This window comes from Otolemur garnettii, unplaced genomic scaffold, assembly GCF_000181295.1.
Source record: "Otolemur garnettii isolate 467f Iridium unplaced genomic scaffold, OtoGar3 scaffold00012, whole genome shotgun sequence".
NCBI classification, from domain to species: domain Eukaryota; kingdom Metazoa; phylum Chordata; class Mammalia; order Primates; family Galagidae; genus Otolemur; species Otolemur garnettii.
This window is the reverse complement of record NW_003852407.1, coordinates 3997487-4016125: the sequence shown is the minus strand read 5'-3', so window position 1 is coordinate 4016125 and position 18639 is coordinate 3997487. Positions and strand designations below refer to the sequence as shown.

Below are 18639 nucleotides of genomic sequence, written 5' to 3'. Positions count from 1 at the left end.
ATGCTCTACATATACCACCCTAACCCTAACACACACACTCTACACATACCACCCTAACCCTATCCCTAACATGCATGCTCTACATATACCACCCTAACCTTAACATAGACATAAGAATCAAGAGGCAGAGTGGAGAAGTTAATTTACCCCAACACGTATTAAAGGAGTTCTCTTCCACACCTGAGCTAGGTGTGCTGGGGCATGTTTTTGGTGATAACAGAGGGACACGCAAGATACCGTGGAATGTGGAGGAAGAACCTCCAGGTGTGCCTGGGTGAAGCATGGTGGACCTCATGTGCGGTGGGAGCCCATGTTGGGCCTCAAAGCATGATCAGCTCATGGACAGACAAGATGTGAAGCTGATGAGAGGAGGAAGAAGGGAGGGGCAGCAGGCACAGAGGCCAGACCCCCAAGAATCCTGCACACTGGAGACCTGCCGCTGTCTGACATGCTGGGGCACAAGATCCACAGGAGGAACCTGACAAACCTAAGCCAGCACTCAGAGCAGCAGTACCCGTGTGCTGGATCCTAGCAGGTGTACACTGAAGAGGCCCCTGACAGCAGGGCTAAGGGTGCTGGGGAGGAAGAAGAATGTGGAAGCGGGGACCCAACCCAGGTAGGTTGTTATAGACTGCAAAGGAAATGTAGAAAAGCCACACGGGAGAGTGGCAATGTGGAGGGAAGGAATGACTTGAGAAATAATTAGAACTCATGAAACTTAAGAGTCCAACAGTATTTCTGAGTTATTTTTTTTGAAACAGAGTCTGATTTTTTGCCTTTGTTAGACTGCTGTAGCGTCACAGCTCACAGCAACCTCGAACTCCTGGGTTCAAGCAATCCTCTTGCCTCAGCTTCCCAAGTAGCTGGGACTACAGGCACCTGCCCCAAGGCCCAGCTATTTTTAGAGATGGGGAGGTCTTGCTCTTGCTCAGGCTGGTTTTGAACTCCTGAGCTTACGCTACCCACGTCAGCCTCCCAGAGGGCGAGGATGACAGGTGTGAAGTAGGTCTGAGTTTCAGGGAGGATGCTGGCTAGAGACACATGAGGAGCAGGGCTGTTCAGGGAGGTGGCACGGTGTGACTGTAGACATGCTGAGGCCGCTCCTATGGGCCTCTGGAGTGGGGCCATCCACGAGTAGGCAGGCAACTAGCATGGGACTCAAGAATCGGCTCTGGGGACACAGAACTGACAGAAAATGACAGACACTGTGGTGGGAAGGGGGAGAGGTCCCCAGTGGGGAAAAGGGCAAAGTTTTCAAGCAAGTCGGTATTAAGAAGCTACGGAAAACCTCTTGAATGTTCAGTTAGTGCAATTTTCTGTATTTCTCTTTACGCAACTTAAGACAACTGGGAAAGGTATTCTAAGAAATGGTGTGAACGTTTTAAAACAATAACTGAGAAAATGACATGAAGGCTGTGTTGACCAGTTTGACGGAAGTATTTCAGATTGCATGTGAAAACCCCACACTGTACCCTAGAAGTGCATTAATGTACATAGTTACCATTCAATAATAATAAAAAAAAAAAGAACACACAACCAGTAAACAAACAAAAAAAAGAAATGAATACAAAAGGAAAGCTTTAAAAATCATTTAGTGTGAAGCTGGTCATCACTTTTAACTCCTGTGATTTACTGAGTATTTTATTTATACTACGTAAGAGAAGTTATCTTCTAATTTTCAAATACTAGACATGATAAAATTATTCATCCTCAAATGACAAAGACAGTTCACTAAACCAAAGGAAAGAAGCAACCTGGTAACTTCACACACTAAAACATGAGGCGGTGAGGCAGCAGCATGAGACCCAGGACCCAGCACTTGGGGATGAATTCTGACCCATCACCACGACATTCAAATTGCTCCATAGTAAGCGAAATGGGAGCCGGGAACAGGCCCTGTTGTGGACACAGACAGTGAGAGCTTTGAGCTGTGGCTTCTAACTCAGCTCCCGGAGGACAGACTAACTTTATTTATTTCCTTCCAAACCCTACAGGAGAAATAAGCAACTTAGGATTTCAGGGCCTGTTCTTTAAGTTTCTGTTTAAGCAGGAAGGTCCGGAAAAAATAATTACCTGGTATTGCTTTTCCCAGACTTCACGGAATACCAGTAAGAAGAGAATGTTTAGAATGACATTAATACTATTTACTCTGAACAGCCAAGTTGTTTAACTATATAGACAGATTTATCCAAAGAGTATATATTCCCACACAGGATATTACATAAATATTTTAGAAGGCTGTGTCAAATAATATTTGACTGAAAAATATTTTATTTGGTTCAAAGTCAATTAGTATGCCATGGGCTTCCAGATCTTAATGTTTACTTGCCCAAAATTAGAAGGATACTTCTACAAAATTGGCTTCAGTTCTACTGTGCAAGGAAACTTTAGAAGCTTCCGCATCATCTGCATCAGCTGACATTAGCTGGCTAACTTCTCAGGAGTAAGGGTAACTCTGATCCTCCTAACAACCCACAGGTAGTTGGAAAAAATTCTGGATTTTTAAGGTTTAATTTATATATTTAAAAAATAACAAATCAATCAGTAAGTACACGTTATTCTACACTTTCATAGAGAGCTAACATCCAATGTGATATACAAAGCTATTATTAGGTAACTGACAATTATTTTATCAGCACGTATCAGTAAACTATCCCAAAGACTGTAATGTGCGGTCTTGTGGCATAATACAAATATCATTCAACGCACAATTTGGATTTTCAATCAACTTTAGATACCATAGCATTCTGAATTAAACTGTAGAGGTTTTAAGTGATTCGTTTTATTATAAACACTTAATCCAAAAAAGATGATTAAAATAATTGAGATAAGGCTTGATTATAAGGATAAACAGCCTTTTTTTATTTTTCCTAGCAACATCTGTGGTAATAATATGTTGTCACTGAAACCAAACGAGGATGACTCACCATCTGTGAGTAAATGTAATTTTAGTTTCTTTTCCAGTACTGGGGGTAAATTTTTTTTTTTTAAAACTGAATCATCCATCTTCCATCCTTTTGCAACCATAAAGCGAGACGATAAGCTGAGGTCAGGAGGACAGTTTCTTGCTATGTTTCAGAACAAAATTAACTGGCCCACTTAAGAAATTTACTCATGACCTTGGCCTCAATAGGATCTTGCTATAAATAAGAGTTAACTTGCATGGGACCTCCCACAGATCAGTTAATTTCTCTATTTAGCTGTGATTCTGAAAAAAAGTTATTAAATATTTTCATTTATATGTCACCATCTGAAATATAAAGGGCATTTTATTTTTTGAGCATTGTTGTAAATTAACAACAAATTAACATTCAAGTATTTAGCCTGGACACTGTAGTTCATTTGCTTTAAGATAAATATAGAGAACCACAAGAATGATTTTCAGTATCTGCTGTGGCCATGGAGAATCTCTTGGGATAAGAATATTCACTAAAGGGGGTGGCGCCTGTGGCTCAAAGGAGTAGGGTGCCAGCCCCATATACTGGAGGTGGTGGGTTCAAACCCAGCCTGGGCCAAAAATTGCAAAAAAAAAAAAAAAAAAAAAAAAAAAGCATATTCCCTAAAGGAATTAGAAAATTAGAAAATAAAATCTGAAATTGGAGTAAGTATGAAAAAAGGGTCTAAAGATAAGTGAGAGATAAACTAAAAGAAAGGAGCTAAAATTGATTAAAAAGAAAAAAAGTACCTGAGTATGGCAGCAGAGAGAAGAAGAAGAAAGAGATGGGTAAATAAAGGTATATAAAGTTCTCAGAAATTGGCAGCCTAGTGTCCAGGTCTTGGTTCCTAAATGCCATTTTATGAAAAAAAAAAAAAAAACCCTACAAAAACCAGCAACAGAAAATAAAATAAAATAAATAAAAATAAAAATCCCCCTACCCCAGCAGGGCCCACTGCATTGGAGAATTGGAGAATTGGTTGATTTGGAGCTGAGGCAGGGAAAATCTAAGGTGAGTCTGCAGCATCTTGTGGAGCCTGAAAGTAAAGAAATACTCCAAACACGATGGGGCATGAGAAATGGCACAGGAACCTGGAGAAGTCCCGTGGTCACAGGAGAGTACTTTGAGCAACAGAATAAATGATCATGTTGAATGATAACTTATAGGATAAAATACAAAATCATCATTAGGTAAACGTCAGAGTAATAATGGTGTGTAGTAAGATCTACCAATGTCTGATAAAGTCAGAGGGCAGAAGTGTTAGGAGAAACAGGATGCCAGCAAAGTCCCCAAGATATTTATCAGTTATGAAGGCAAAGCTGTCACTGTTCACTAGGGAAACCTGGCAGACATCCCACTGACTGAATCACCCTTATGACATCACTGTGATGAAACCTGCTGACATCATGCACCTCCTGATGTGAAGCACTGAGAAGGCCACAACGCTTCTGTGAGATTTTTGCCAAATATGCCTAAGTTCAATGTAATCATCAGAAAATAGAAGCAAAATTTAAACAGACAGACATTCTACCAAATAAGCTATATTAATCAGGAATGTCAAGGTTATAAAAGATAATAAGAGACCAGGAACAGACAGGGGACTAAGGCGATACTACTGAATGCAATGTAAAATGCTGGATAGAATTCTGGAACAGAAAAAAGGGCATCAGGAGAAAAAAACTGGTAAAATTCAACTAAGGTCTGTGATTTAGTTAACAATATTGTAGTCATGCTAATTTTCAGATTTGGGTAATAGTGCTATAGTTAGAAAGAGTGTCAATATTAAGGGAAGCTGGGCAAAGGGTTTAAATAAACTCTCTACTAATTTTGCAACTTTTCTGTAAGTCTAAAATTATTTAACAATAAAATATAGAAAACCAGAAGGTAAACAGCACTGGCTCAAACATGTTCTCTTCCGGCCATCCTATCTAAACAGTTCCCTTCCAACATCGGCCATCCTCCTCACCTTTATTTCTTTCTTATTATTTACAAATATGTAAATAGCATCTATTTTACCTATTTATCCTATTATCTTACTTCTTCACAAAACTAAGCTCAAGAGGGCAGGGGGTTTTGTCTGTTTTGTCTCCTGCTGTATTCAGTGTCTGGGACAGTGCCTGGCACATACAGGGATAGACAGTTGTATGAATTAAACTTCCAAACAGGATACAGAATAAAAGCTAGAAAAGCAGGTCTAGAGACAGAAAATTTCATTCCCAACCTCTCAAAATCTAAGTTCCCATTTCCTCTTTCGAGGGCATAAAGCGAGCTTTTCGTTTATTTACTCATTACATTTATCGAGCAACTGCTACGTACAAGACGTTGACCTAGGCATCAAGGGGATGCAGAGAGTAAGACATGACCTCTTCTAAAGGAGGTTACAGTTCAGTGGGAGAGACAAACATTGAAATAACTAAACCCAAGTCAGAAGAGGACAAAGGCTCACCAGATGGAGGCACAAAGTGCTAGAGGGATTTTGTGGGAGAGGCAGGTGCCGATTGAGGATTAAAAGGTTTCACAAAAGTGGTTAAAAATGTTCAGAATTTGGGTGAGCAAAAAGCAAAGGCAGGAGAATGACATATTGAGAAGAGAGAAGTGTGTCAGCAAATCCAACAGGAAGAAGTAAAAGGCATAGGTCTGGTTCTGGTTGGTTGGAGCAGTGAAGGAAGTAGGAAGAGGACAGACTGGGCAGCAGGTTGGTGTTGGACCGTGAATGCCCCACAATTCCAGTCTCAAGACTCCAAACTTTATCTAGTGGCAACAGAGCATTGGCCTCTGAATATTTCTGAAGAGGAGGGAAGAGTCACTAGAGCACTGCTGTACTATTATTAAGACCCACCACAGAATTCTAACAGAATTCTAGACCGTTAAGAATTACTAGAAATCTTTGGGTTCATCCTAACTTTTTATTGGCAGGAACTCTTACAACCTTTTCTCCCCAGTGCTCTTCTTATATTTACCATCCAGACCACCGAGAACACATCCCCCGTGAGGTGTTCATGAAGTATTTCATGAAGCCACATATCGACTGCTAAACTTCAGTAGTTAGAAGCATTTCCTTAGGTTGAACATTATCATTATAATACCTGTCTTGGTCCAATTTCTACCCATTGCACTCTGGCATAAAATGAAACCCTTAGTAATTCTTTTACAGTGTAATGATGTAACAAGCCAGAGTATTCTAGCTGGTCCCTCAGCTTCTCAAGGCAGTAGCCAGAATGATTCTGTCGCAACACAGTATAAACCCCATCATGCCACTCCTCTAAATCTTGCGCTGGTACCCCATTTCACTCAGAAAAGAAGTCAACATTATCAAAACTGTCTATATGGCACACCCCACCCTCATCATCTCTCCATCTCCTGCTACTCCCCCCCTTAATCACACAGCTCTACCTACCATGGTCCATCTTCTTGCTATCTTTGCAACATGCCTGATGTCCTCCTGCCCAGGGACATTTCCAGGGGCTGTTTTACGCTCGGAGCTCTCCTCCAGTATCCCCATGTCAAGCTCCTTCACCTCCTCCTTATCTTTGCTCAATGTTGCCCAGACCATCCTTTGTAATTCTACAACTTTCTCCTACCCTACCCTCACTGATTCTCCCCAACCTCTTAACCAGCTCTAATTTTTCTTTATTTCCCATGGCACTTTTTACCTCTTAGTGCTCTAGAGCCTCCATTATTTTTCAGGCTTACTGTCTATCTTCTGACTTCTCTTGCTGGTCTGTGAGCCCTGGGAGGGAAGGATCTCTCTGCTCGCTGGTGTAGCCCAGGTGCGTAGGGCAATCAATGGCTGTCACTGAGCAGATACTGGACAAAGATTCACTCAGTGCTGATGGAACACTGTTAAAAAGCTTCAACCTGAAGTGTCATCTGTCCTTATCCACTGGTCATTCCAGCCGGCCATCCTTTGGTCCTCATGTTGCTTTGTGCTTTCTCTCCCCATCCACTCTCCTGCTTCTCCCTGCCCCCATGCCTTTTCTACACCTCTGTTTTGTGGTTATTCTTAGTTCTTGCACTGGATCGTCCTTCCTTACCACTTCTTAGACTAAAATCTGGCCTCCCCCTAGGACTCGGATCCCGCTGGAGCCTTTGCAAGTAGAGGTTGCTCATTCTTCTATATTCCATATCCTTCGGGATCTGGAGGTAGAGCTGGTGTCCTCCTTGCTTTCACTGCCATTTCTTGGTTATTATTCCTCAACCCTTAAGCACAAAGCTCTGTGCTTATGAGGCTGGTACCTCTTCTACTCCTGGTGGCTGCCCCTTCCTGACTTCTAGGACACTGTCCCATTTAGGAGCATGGGGCTCTTAGTCTTTCTCTCCACCCCATGGCCTGTCATCATCCTGGATGACTACGATGCTTATGTGAATGACCAGTTCTAAGCTCCTAGTTCATTAACTGGCTTAATTACAGTGATTTTCATTCATATCCGTACCACTTCAGTCCCCCATACTCACGGCAAAATCCAAAGTTATCACCATGATCTGTTCTCCTTTTTAAATCTGAAATCTAAACACATTGCTCTCTCATGATAATCTCCATTACTTTCACTGTGCTGGTTCTTTGATCTTATCAAGATCCCCTTTTCCCTGACCCTTTTGAGTTCTCCTTTTCTCTTGATTCTCTACCTTTTTCTTGATTTAGCTTAGACCCCAAGATCTATCATTTCCTGGGAGCAGCCATTCTAATCTTTGTGCATTTTTGTACTGGTTCATACAGTATAGTTGAAGTAAATTGGAAATTGTGCCCCCCAAATAAAAACCAACCAACCGGCCAATATCTTACTTTGTGTAAATATGGAAAAAATATGAATTCCTTACATTTAAAAACTTTCAGGAATAAAATTATGTCAAAGCTGTGAACTGTTTTTCTGCTATTACCAACCACATGGTGGTGCCACTATGGCTGATAAACAGAAACACCTGCCATCTTTGCCCAGAGCTGTGTGAATCTCACTGCTATTTATGTACAGTGGAACTTCTGTAAGTGACTGTGATGACTAATGGGCTGTTATTTCACAAACTCTGTTATTATAACTGAAAATATTTTTATATCCTGCAACAATATCTCTCAAGCATTCATTAAGCAGTGGTTCTAGTGATAGGGCTGAAAACACAGCTCCCAAATAGTAACATTGGAACAGAAGTGAGCCGTGATAAAACCCCGTGAAGAAGGCCAAATAGCCACTGGGACATCCTGTGCTGTTAATCTAGGAGAAAGCACTCTAAAAATCAGAGCTAATGAAGGAAAAAAACTAAAAAGTAGCAGCAAAGTAAAATTACACCTCAATGCTGTACATTCATCTCCCCAAATATCCCCTTTACTTCTTATCTGATGGGATACTTAGTGTTGAAGTATGAGTTTTATATCATGAGATCACTTTAGGAATATATCCACTGTGTAAATGTAAATACCTTCTTAGAATAGAGTATTTCCCCTACCCATATCCTAAACACATGGTAAACAGTACGCCGATTACGACCATGGACTTCGGAGCCAGACTTATGGGATATAAATCCCCCAGGCTCCATCATTGTCTAGATGTATGGCTTTGGATAAATGTCTTCACCTCTCTGTACATCACTTTCTCATCTGAAAAATTAGGATGGTAACACCAGCTACCTCAAAGAGCTGGTGTGAAGACAAAATGAGCTGATGACACACGACCCCACGTGGCACTATCACTGTGCACTAGTTACCACGGTCATCATCACCATCATCACACCTCCCGTCAACCCTTGATGTTACTTATAAGACTGAATTTGTCTCACTAGCTTAAAAAAATAACATAGCCCTTTATTAATAACGTATAAATTACACAGAGTATATGCAGTGGTACCTCAAAAAATAGCAGTGGACTGAAGGTATTAGTCCTTTTTTTGCTATTTTCTTTTGAAAACCTGTCAGAAACCTTTCTCATTACAGTTCTGAGACTGTTTACGATTTTGAACAGAGCCTGCTCAGACGCGGACAGTAAGTGAGACAGCCGTAAGGGCCAACCGAGTGTTTCTTTAGCCGTCTTACCTTTAGTCTGTCTTTGGGCAGTGCGACAACACCCTGCTTAATGATTTCCAGGACCCGTTCCACCGACAGCTCAGCTCCAGCCTGCAGCAATCTTGAACTAAAGAAGGTGATCACCTGTAAAGTAAAGTGCAATTTTTAAAACAAGTACATGTGTAAGGTGTATTTTTCAGTAGACGCCTTTCTCACATGGTAGACAAACTATCACAATTCCAATTCCAGAGTGACCTGGCTTTTAATTCACTAGCCCTCCCAAACACTATCCTTTCTTTTGGGTTTGGTGGCCAAATCAGAGTCAACCCCTGAATATTCAGGGCTGATTAATTCATTCTGTGAATTAAGTAGCCTTTGAATTCTGCTCTTTCTCGTGCTTTCGACCTTGCATTTATATTTCATCTATATTTCAGCAGTACCCAGCAGAAGGTAGGAGGAGAAAACTAAGCCTTAATGCCTGTCAGAGGCTTAATACCAAGATGCTCTCTCCAAAAAAAGGGAGTAGGGGCTTAATAGGAAGGAATTTGAAGTTAATGGCTAAAATGATACTTTGAGGTTTACCTATGAATTTCATTTATCCATATTACCCTTCTCCCTGATCACCAGGGATAATCAACAGTAACCTATAATTACTTTTTTCCATGTTACACCACAGCCTAAACTATGTAGGCAAGACATAACACTGTCTCTAAAAACTAGCAGAATGTGGGCGGCACTTGTGGCTCAGTGGATAGGGCGCCAGCCCCATATACTGAGGGTGGCGGGTTCAAACCCGACCCCGGCCAAACTGCAACAAAAAAATAGCTGGGTGTTGTGGTCCCTGCTACTCGGGAGGCAAAGGCAAGGGAATCGCCCAAGCCCAGGAGTTGGAGTTGCTGGGAGCTGTGTGACGCTGCGGCACTCTACCGTGGGTAATAAAGTGAAACTCTGTCTCTACCAAAACAACAACAACAACAACAACAACAACAACAACAAAACTAGCAGAATGTCATCATTTTCTTTTTGCAAATCACTTAAAAAATTATAGTAATAATAAATCAAGAAGACTGTAAACCTTTTATTTAAGAGGATAACATCTAGGTGTTTACAGTCAGACATGCAAAAATATAAACATTCATTGTGATTTTTAAAAGTTTAACATTTCCTTTCATATGTTTTCTATTTTCTAGGTAAAATATATGAAGTTATAAACAATTCTTCACAAACATTTTTATGCATTTTCTTTTAGAATTGCACTTCTAAATATCGTTTAAGAGTACAATAACTTTAAATTGTTCTAGTGGACAGTACATTACAGAAATGCCACTGAAATACATTTGTTCTGCAAAGGAAAGAGAATTAGCTGGAGCTGGGACCATTAACAAGCATGTGGCGCACAACTCTGTGGCCGTGACTAAAACAAAGGCAGAAGATAGACGGTGATTCTGCTTCGGAGTCCAGATAAATCATTTATTTCCAGGAAAATTATTTCTTTACTTGCTGCCACTGCTAGCTCCTTTGCAAGTCACTTATTTTGTCCACAACAAGTTGGATTTTCAATAAGTGGTTATGGATCTTGTTTTTCCTAAGTCAGATTTTTTTTTTTTTTTTTGAGACAGGAGCCTCAAGCTGTCACCCTGGGTAGAGTGCAGTGGCATCACAGCTCACAGCAACCTCCAACTCCTGGGCTCAAGCAAGTCTCCTGCCTCAGCCTTCCAAGTAGCTGGGACCACAGGCGCCCGCCACAACGCCCGGTTATTTTTTGGTTGCAGCCGTCATTGTTGTTTGGCGGGCCAGGCTGGATTCGAACCCACCACCTTGGGTGTACGTGGCTGGCATCTTAGCCCACTGAGCCACAGGCAACGAGCCCTAAGTCAGATTTTAAGCTTCTTTGAGGAGTCTGAAATTAAAATTTTCTTAGAAAAATTTAGACACAGCAGGTATGCAAATTGATTTTTTTCTTTTTTTCAATCTATGGGGTAACAGAACATTTTGTGGTTTTAATGAAACAGACGTGCTATAACCAGGAACCCATACGCCACAATAAACTTAAAGTGAATGAGAAAGTAAGCGCATGTCCGACAACCCTGTGAGTGGAAGAACTTCACCTGTCTCTTCCCTTGGGATAGCTGGACTCCACAGCTGACAGTAGATTCTGGCAGGCTGTGAATGCTGAGACTACTGGTAAAACTAAATCTCTTAATTTTTATTTATTTGTTTATTCTTTAGAGACAGGGCTTCCTTGCTCAGGCTGCAGTGCAGAGGCTTGATCACAGCTCACTGCAACCTCTAACTTTTGGGCTCAAGCCATCCCTGTCTCAACCTCTCAAGCCACTAGGACTACAGGCGTATGCCACCATATCTGGCTAATTTAAAAAAAAACTTTTATTTATAGAGATAGAGTCTTACCATGCTGCCTAGACTGGTCTCAAACTCTGGGCTTCAATCAATCCTCCCACCTTGGCCTTCCACAGTGCTGGAATTTTAGGCCTGAGCTGATGCACCCAGCCTACTTCATTTTTAAATGAATAAATAAAGCTGTAATATTTTTTTCCTACAGACTGATCATTGGTGCAACCTCCGGGGTATGTGTATCTATCCATTCTGAAGATGGCTAATTGAGATTAACAAAATGTTTATAATCAAAGTTAAATGCACTCATTGTGTCCACATACTCAGAGACATCACAAAACAACAAAAGAGAGTTCTTATACGTCACGTCACCAAGGAACAAAGTAATGCCACGACAGTCTTGTTTTGTTCACTCGGTGGCCTACAGTGGCTTGCCTCCAAGCCACAAGGAATTTCCATTCTCACCAGGAGAGCTGCAGAGCAGGCGGGAGGCTCAGTTTCCAAGTAAATTCTTTTTTTCCAGCAGTCTCTCATTTGTATGTTTTAAAGCTGATATTCTAATGTTTTTGCATTCAAACTCCCACTATTTTAGAAAATGATAAAACTACCACTTCTAGCGGGAAGTATAACTTATACATTAAAAAGGAAGGAAATGAACCTTTACTAAATGTTTATTATGGACCTTGTGTTCCACACATACTATTTATTTACTTCTCACAACAATCACGAAAGGCTGATAAAAATCTCTGTCCTACAGAATAAACAGGATCAGAGAGATGAGGAGGACCTGCGTTACCCAGGCAAGTGCCAGGAGCAGGACTACAGCTCTGCAGTTTCTTCTTACATTTTCACATCCCCAGCAATTCTGATGTAGCAAAATGGAGCAAAGGCTTAGTTTTATGTGTAGGAAAGATGTGAGGGAAAAGGTACAAGTTCCTTAGCCAAAAACTTCTGATGGAGTCCAAGTACAATACCAGCAAGGAATGTAAAACAAGTCATTCAAAAATATGAATTTGTATTCCCTACGACCAGGTTAGAAAATTGCACACAATAGTAATTTTAGTGATGATGACTATCACTGATGTGTGGCTTTCATCAACTTGCACAGCAATCATTAAAATCATATTCTCATTCATCTCTTCTTATATAACTGAACTTCTTTCAATCTCAAAATGTCTGCACAAGGCCGGGTGCTGTGGCTCACACCTGTAATCCCAGCACTTGAGAGGCTGAGGTGGGTGGATTGCCTGAGCTCACAGAAACCAGCCTGAGCCAGAGCGAGACCCTATCTCTAAAAAATAGTCAGGCGTTGTGGCCGGTGCCTGTAGTCCCAGCTACTTGGAAGGCTGAGGCTAGAGGATCACTTTAACCGAACAGTTTGAGGTTGCTATGAGCATGGTAGACGCCATGGCACTCTACCAAAGGTGACCAAGTGAAATTCTGTTTAAAAAAAAAAAAAGCCTGCATAAGACACAGCCAGTAACAAAAAACATTTAAAGAAAAACATTTAGCTAAAGTGGGAATGAATGCTTTGTTAGGGTAACTCAAAGGCAACCTTTCAAAGGAAGGTTCTTCTCCAGTGCGTGTTTTACAACTTTTTTCCACCCACCAGATTTGGCTGCAACTCATCAAATCCAAGTACAGCACATTACCTCTCATTACACTATTAGCTTTGAACAGTGATTACCCAATGCCATGTTCTGATTAATCAGCTGTACCCTTTGAGTAATATCAAAATCACATTTAACCACCTGTCATGAAACCAGTGACTGATCATTAGGTCACATATTTATAGAGATGAGAAGCTTTTCTGGGGTAGAGGAGGATAAAAAAGGAACCAGGGAAATATTCCTGCTTGCTTAACAGCCAATCTTCCCAGAGGTAAAAGTAGAGTATTATGTTGCTGTTTTTTCTTTTTCTTTTTGAGACAGAGCCTCAAGCTGTCCCTCTAGGTAGAGTGCCGTGGCATTACAGCTCACAGCAACCTCCAACTCCTGGGCTCAAGCTAGTCTCCTGCCCCCGCCTCCCAAGTAGCTGGGACCACAGGCGCCCACCACAACGCCTGGCTATTTTTTGGTTGCAGCCGTCATTGTTGTTTGGCAGGTCTGGGCTGGGGATTCGAACCCGCCACCTTAGGTGTACGTGGCTGGCACCTTAGCTGGTTGAGCTATAGGCGCCGAGCCTGTTTTTTCTTTTTTAAAGATAATGATAAACATGTTTTAGAAAGTCAAATACATACGTATTTCCTCATTGACTTTGGGTTTTTCCTTTTAAGGTTTAGGGTTGTAATCAATACATGTATTGACAACTTATTCACTAGAGCAGCTCTCCAGAGGATTTACAAGGGAAAGAGATGATAATATTTTCTGTCTTCAAGAGAGGTGCAATGTCACTCAGGAAGATGAGCTACAAACCAAACATGTGATTAAATAGATCAGACATCATGGTAGAGTGGACTACGGACTACTTAAAATCTGGAGGCACAGACTGGGGCCTTGCATCTGATACTTACTAGCAATGTTGCTCACAAGACGCTCAATTTCTTTTACATGTAGCATCGTGCGGTGGTTTAGCCTTTAGAGAATTTAACCTGGTGTCAGACTGCTTAGGTTTAAATCCCAGCTTTCTTTATAATGTTTGAAAAGTGACAAAAGTTGCTACTTTACAGGAGGCGGTAATAATAATGTGGCAGCTTTGAAACTCTGTAAATGAGGGGATGGATCCAAACCTACTAATAATGACAATGGCTGACTTTTGTCAGTGTTTACCATGGGCAAAGCTGCTCCCTCAAATTGTGCTTTCCTCTAAATTCCACAACAATTAATATGGAAGAGGACTTCTGTGACCAACGTCGTTTTCCCCCACACACCAAGCAGCAGACACCAGCTGGGTGTCCTGTAATTCGATTCCCACGCTAACTACCTGGAGACCGTGTCAGATTCCTCAGGGTGATGGCTCAGTCCCCACGACATCCCCCACCTCTCCACGAGTTGCGGGAATGGGCCTCTGCAGCTTCTGACCAATCCCCTTCCTCTTTAGTTTCAATTAATTTGCTAGAGTGGCTCACAGAACTCAGGGAGACACTGACGCTTACTGATTCATCATCATGGGAATTACAAAGGATACAGATGAAAAGATGCATAGGGCAAGGTGTGGGAGAAGGGGTGCTGGGCTTCCCTCCATCCCTCCCTGGGCATGCCATTCCCCAAAAACCTCCTCATGCTCAGCTATCCAGAAGCTTCCTGAACCCAGACCTCTTGGGTTTTTATGGAGGTTTCATTACACAGGGTGGGACTGACAATTGTATAGAATTGCAACTGGACAAAAAATGCATGATCTAAACCCAGCAAGGCCTGCCTGTTCAGATTCTTTTTGGCTTGCCTGTCTAGCATTCCTTTCTCCAGGGTACAAAGGACTCTGTCTGGAGTAAGGGTCTTTTGACGATAATCAGACTGGAGTCCTTCCTTGGGCAGGTCAGAGATAGAAGGTCACAGGGAGAGAGTCTATCTCCTGAGGCCTATAGTGCCCTAACATTATAATAAAGACTATGGGAGCTATGAGCCAGGAACCGTGGATGAAAACCAATATATATATCATACTTTTTATATCAATCTATATAGGTACACATATTGTGTATATATATATATATATATATATCATATATATGTAAAAAATATGTATGTAACATAACACCACAAAGGCACTTTGCTTAATGCTGTAACTTTCCGCCTGAGCTTTCACTACGTCCCACAAATTTTGGTATGTTATATTTTCATTTTTGCTCACTTTAAATTTGTTCTATTTCCCTAGTAACCTTCTCTTTGACTCATGGGTGTATTGTTTAATTTCCAAATATCTGCAGATTTTCCAGATAGCTTTCTTAGTGATTTTTAGTTTAATTTCATCAGGGTCAAAGAATGTACTCTGTATGATTTTAAGTGTTTTCAATTTGTTGAGGTTTATGTCCCCAGGTACGGTCCATCTGCATGAAAGTTTCTAGAAATGTCAACTAAATCAAGTTAGTTGGTATCATTGTTTCTGTATCATTCTATAGCATGGCTCATTTTCTATTTATTTGTTGCAACAGTTACTGAGAAAGAAGTGTTGACCTCTGCAATTACAATTATCGATCTATTTCTTCTTGCAATTCTATTAGCTTCTGTTTCATGTATTTTGAAGCTCTTTATTAGGTGTGTGTCCATTTAGGATGGTTATGTCTTCTCAGTGAATTGATCTCTTCATCACTGTTACATAGTATCCTTCATTAAGGTAATACTCTTTGTGCTGGAGTCTACTTTGCTATTAATACCCAAACTTTCTTGTGATTAGTGCTTGCATGGTAAAACTTCTTTCATCCTTTAACTTTTAGCCTATGTCTTTATATTTCAAGTAGGTTTCTTGTAAATAACATACTTAGGTCTTACTTTTTATCCAATCTGAAAATTTCTTTTAATTGAGGCATTAGGATCATTTACATTTACTTTCATTATTGGCAATGTTACATTTACATATTGCTTATTGTTTTTTATTTGTGCCACTATTATTTACTCTGCTTTTCCTGCCAGCCTTTGGACTGAGTATAATTTATGATTCTATTTTGTCTCCATCTTTGGCTTACTAGTTATATTTTCATTTCTATTTTTTTAGTAGCTGCCCTAGAATTTATAATATTCATCTTTAATTTATCATAGTCTGTCTTCAAATAATATTACATGTAGTACTACTTCACATTGTTAAGAACCGTGAAGAGCCTGAAACTACCCTGTTTGCGAGTTATAGGTTAGCCAGTTCATAGCTTCACAGATCCTGTTTAAGACAGAGATACGTGCGTCAAAGACATAGGACTGTTTATTAGTTACAGCAACAGCAGAGATTAGAGCATGTGCATTATTGTACTGGCTCCCCAGGCCTCAATTCACTCAGGGTGATGTGACAAGGCCAGACAATACCTGCCATGCAGTAGATTCTATTATAGGAACAGAACTCTGAACTTAAGGACCCCGAATCTCTCATAATGGTCAATCAGCACGCCTGGTTCTTTGCTCCAGAGGGAGTCACAAACATCCTTTAAAGATAATCTAGACTCTAGAGCAAAGGGCAGTCAGTGCCTTTGTTCATAAAATGTCAGGACCACCAGACCTCTGGAAACTGTCTCCCAACACACACATGCACCAAACTCCAATTCTTCCCTCCCATCCTTTGTGCCACTGCTGACACACATTTTATTTTTAAACATATTACACCCCCCCCAATACATTGTAACTACTTTTATTTTAGACAAGGGATTGGGAACATTAGCCTATGGGCCTAACCTGGCCTGTTGTCTGTTTTCGTATATAAAATTTTATTTGAACATAGCTATGTCATTTATACACTGCACTTGGCTGCTGTTGAACTACAACAGCAGAGTTGGGCAGTTTTGATAGACTTTATTGTCTGTAAAGCTTAAAATATTTACTATCTTGCCATTTGTAGCAAAAGTTTGCTGACCCCTTCTTTAAGTAGTCAATTATCTTGCAGAGGGAATAACCGCAGAAAAAGCCTTTATTGTTTACCTTCATTTTTATCATTTCTGGAGCTCTTAGTTACTTTTTGGAGATCTAAGTTTCTGTTGCGTAGGAAAGTTCTTCTGCTTGACTAAATTCCTTTAACATTTCTTCTTGTATATACTAGCAATAAATTCTCTGAATTTTGGTCTGAAAATGTCTTTATTCTTTTTTTTTTGAGACAGAGTCTCACTCTGTTGCCTTGGGCAGAGTACTGTGGTGTCACCGCTCACAGCAACCTCAAACTCTTGGCTTAAGCGATTCTCTTGCCTCAGCCTCACAAGTAGCTGAGACTACAGGCGCCCACAACAACACTCAGCTATTTCTGGAGACGTTGTCTCACTCTTGTTCAGGCTGGTCTCGAATCTGTGAGCTCAGAGAATCCCCCCACCTCGGCCTCCCAGAGTGCTAGGATTACAGGCCTGAGCCACTGTGCCCAGCCTGTTTTCAGTTTTTAAAGACATTTTTGTAAAGTATAAATTCTAGGTTGACTTTTTTTTTTCATTTTAGCATTATGAAGATGTCACTTCATTATTTGACTTGCATAGGTTCTGACAAGAGATTTTGTAATTATCTTTATTCCTCTGTATATAATATTTCTTTTTCCCCTGGCTGCATTCAATATTGCATTTTTTAACTTTGGTTTTCACATGTTTAAATATACTGACTTTTAAAAAAATGAGTGTATCCTAACTGAGGTTCTCTGAGCTTCCTGGATCTGTGATTTGATGATCATATTTTTGAAAATTCTCAGCCATTTCTCTTCAAATATTTCTTCTGACCTGTTGTCTTTCTCTCTTCTTCATGGGACTCCATTTATAAGTGTGTTGTATCATCTGACGTCCGATAGCTCCTGGATGCTCTGTTCTCATTTTTTCACATTTTTCCACATAATTTATACTGACCTATCTTGAAGAGCACATATTTTTCTTCCCTTGGCTATACCTAAGTCCACCAATAAGCCAGTCACATAATTCTTTACCTGTCGTGCCATGTGTTTTTAATTCTAGCATTCTCATTTGATGGTTTCTTAAAAGGTCCCATCTCCCTCTGGAATTCTCCAACCATTTATACATGTAATCACCCTTTTCCCCAGGTCAGAGATCAGAAAACCTTTTTCTGTGAAGTGCCAGGTAGTAAATATTTTAAGCTCTGTGAATCACAATATAGTCTGTGACATATTCTTTTTCTTTTTTTAATCAACCCTTAAAAATGCCAAAAAAACCTCTTAGTTCATAGACTGTACAGTCCATAAGCTGTGCCCTGGACTTGGCCTGTGGGTTGTTGATCTCCACACTAGATCTTTTAAACTTTTTAATGCTAATTAAAATTCTGGTCTGATAGTGCCAACATCTGAGTCATCACTGAGTCTGTTTCTGCTGTTTCTTCAAAATATGGTGTTTTGGGGTTTTTGTTTTTTTGGTTTTTTTTTTGCTATTTTATGTATCATAACGCTTGGTTAAATACTGGACATCATGTGTATAAATACAGAGACTGAGGTAAACATTATTTATGCTGGAATTGAGAACACCTCATTTTAGAACAGCCTTGGGCGTTAAACCAATTCATTCAGAAGGTGAGCGGAGTTTGAGGATTTTGTTGCTAGGGCTACCCTCAAAGCACCCCATCCTCTAATGATACTTTCTGCTTTGTTAGGACTTGACGTATCATAGGTTTTTCAATGATCCTGCTTGCAATCCTTTCCCAGTGATAGACTGCTCTTGCTTATTATTCTGTATTTGCTAGGCTGGTGGCAGAAGTAGAGGGTTCTATGTTGTCCTGGACCTGCTGTTCTAAGACCTCAGCCCTGTAC

At 40.5% G+C, this 18639-nt stretch overlaps 1 protein-coding gene across 2 annotated transcripts in view; it reads right to left on the bottom strand.

The window, feature by feature from the left end:
* Positions 1-18639, bottom strand: part of DYM (dymeclin) — a 367263-nt gene that overhangs the window by 48212 nt on the left and 300412 nt on the right. For both annotated transcript variants that reach the window (XM_003784710.2, XM_023510160.1), the window contains one exon: positions 8959-9072. In XM_003784710.2, the coding sequence (XP_003784758.1) occupies positions 8959-9072 (114 nt within the window). The remainder of the gene's footprint in view (positions 1-8958; positions 9073-18639) is intronic.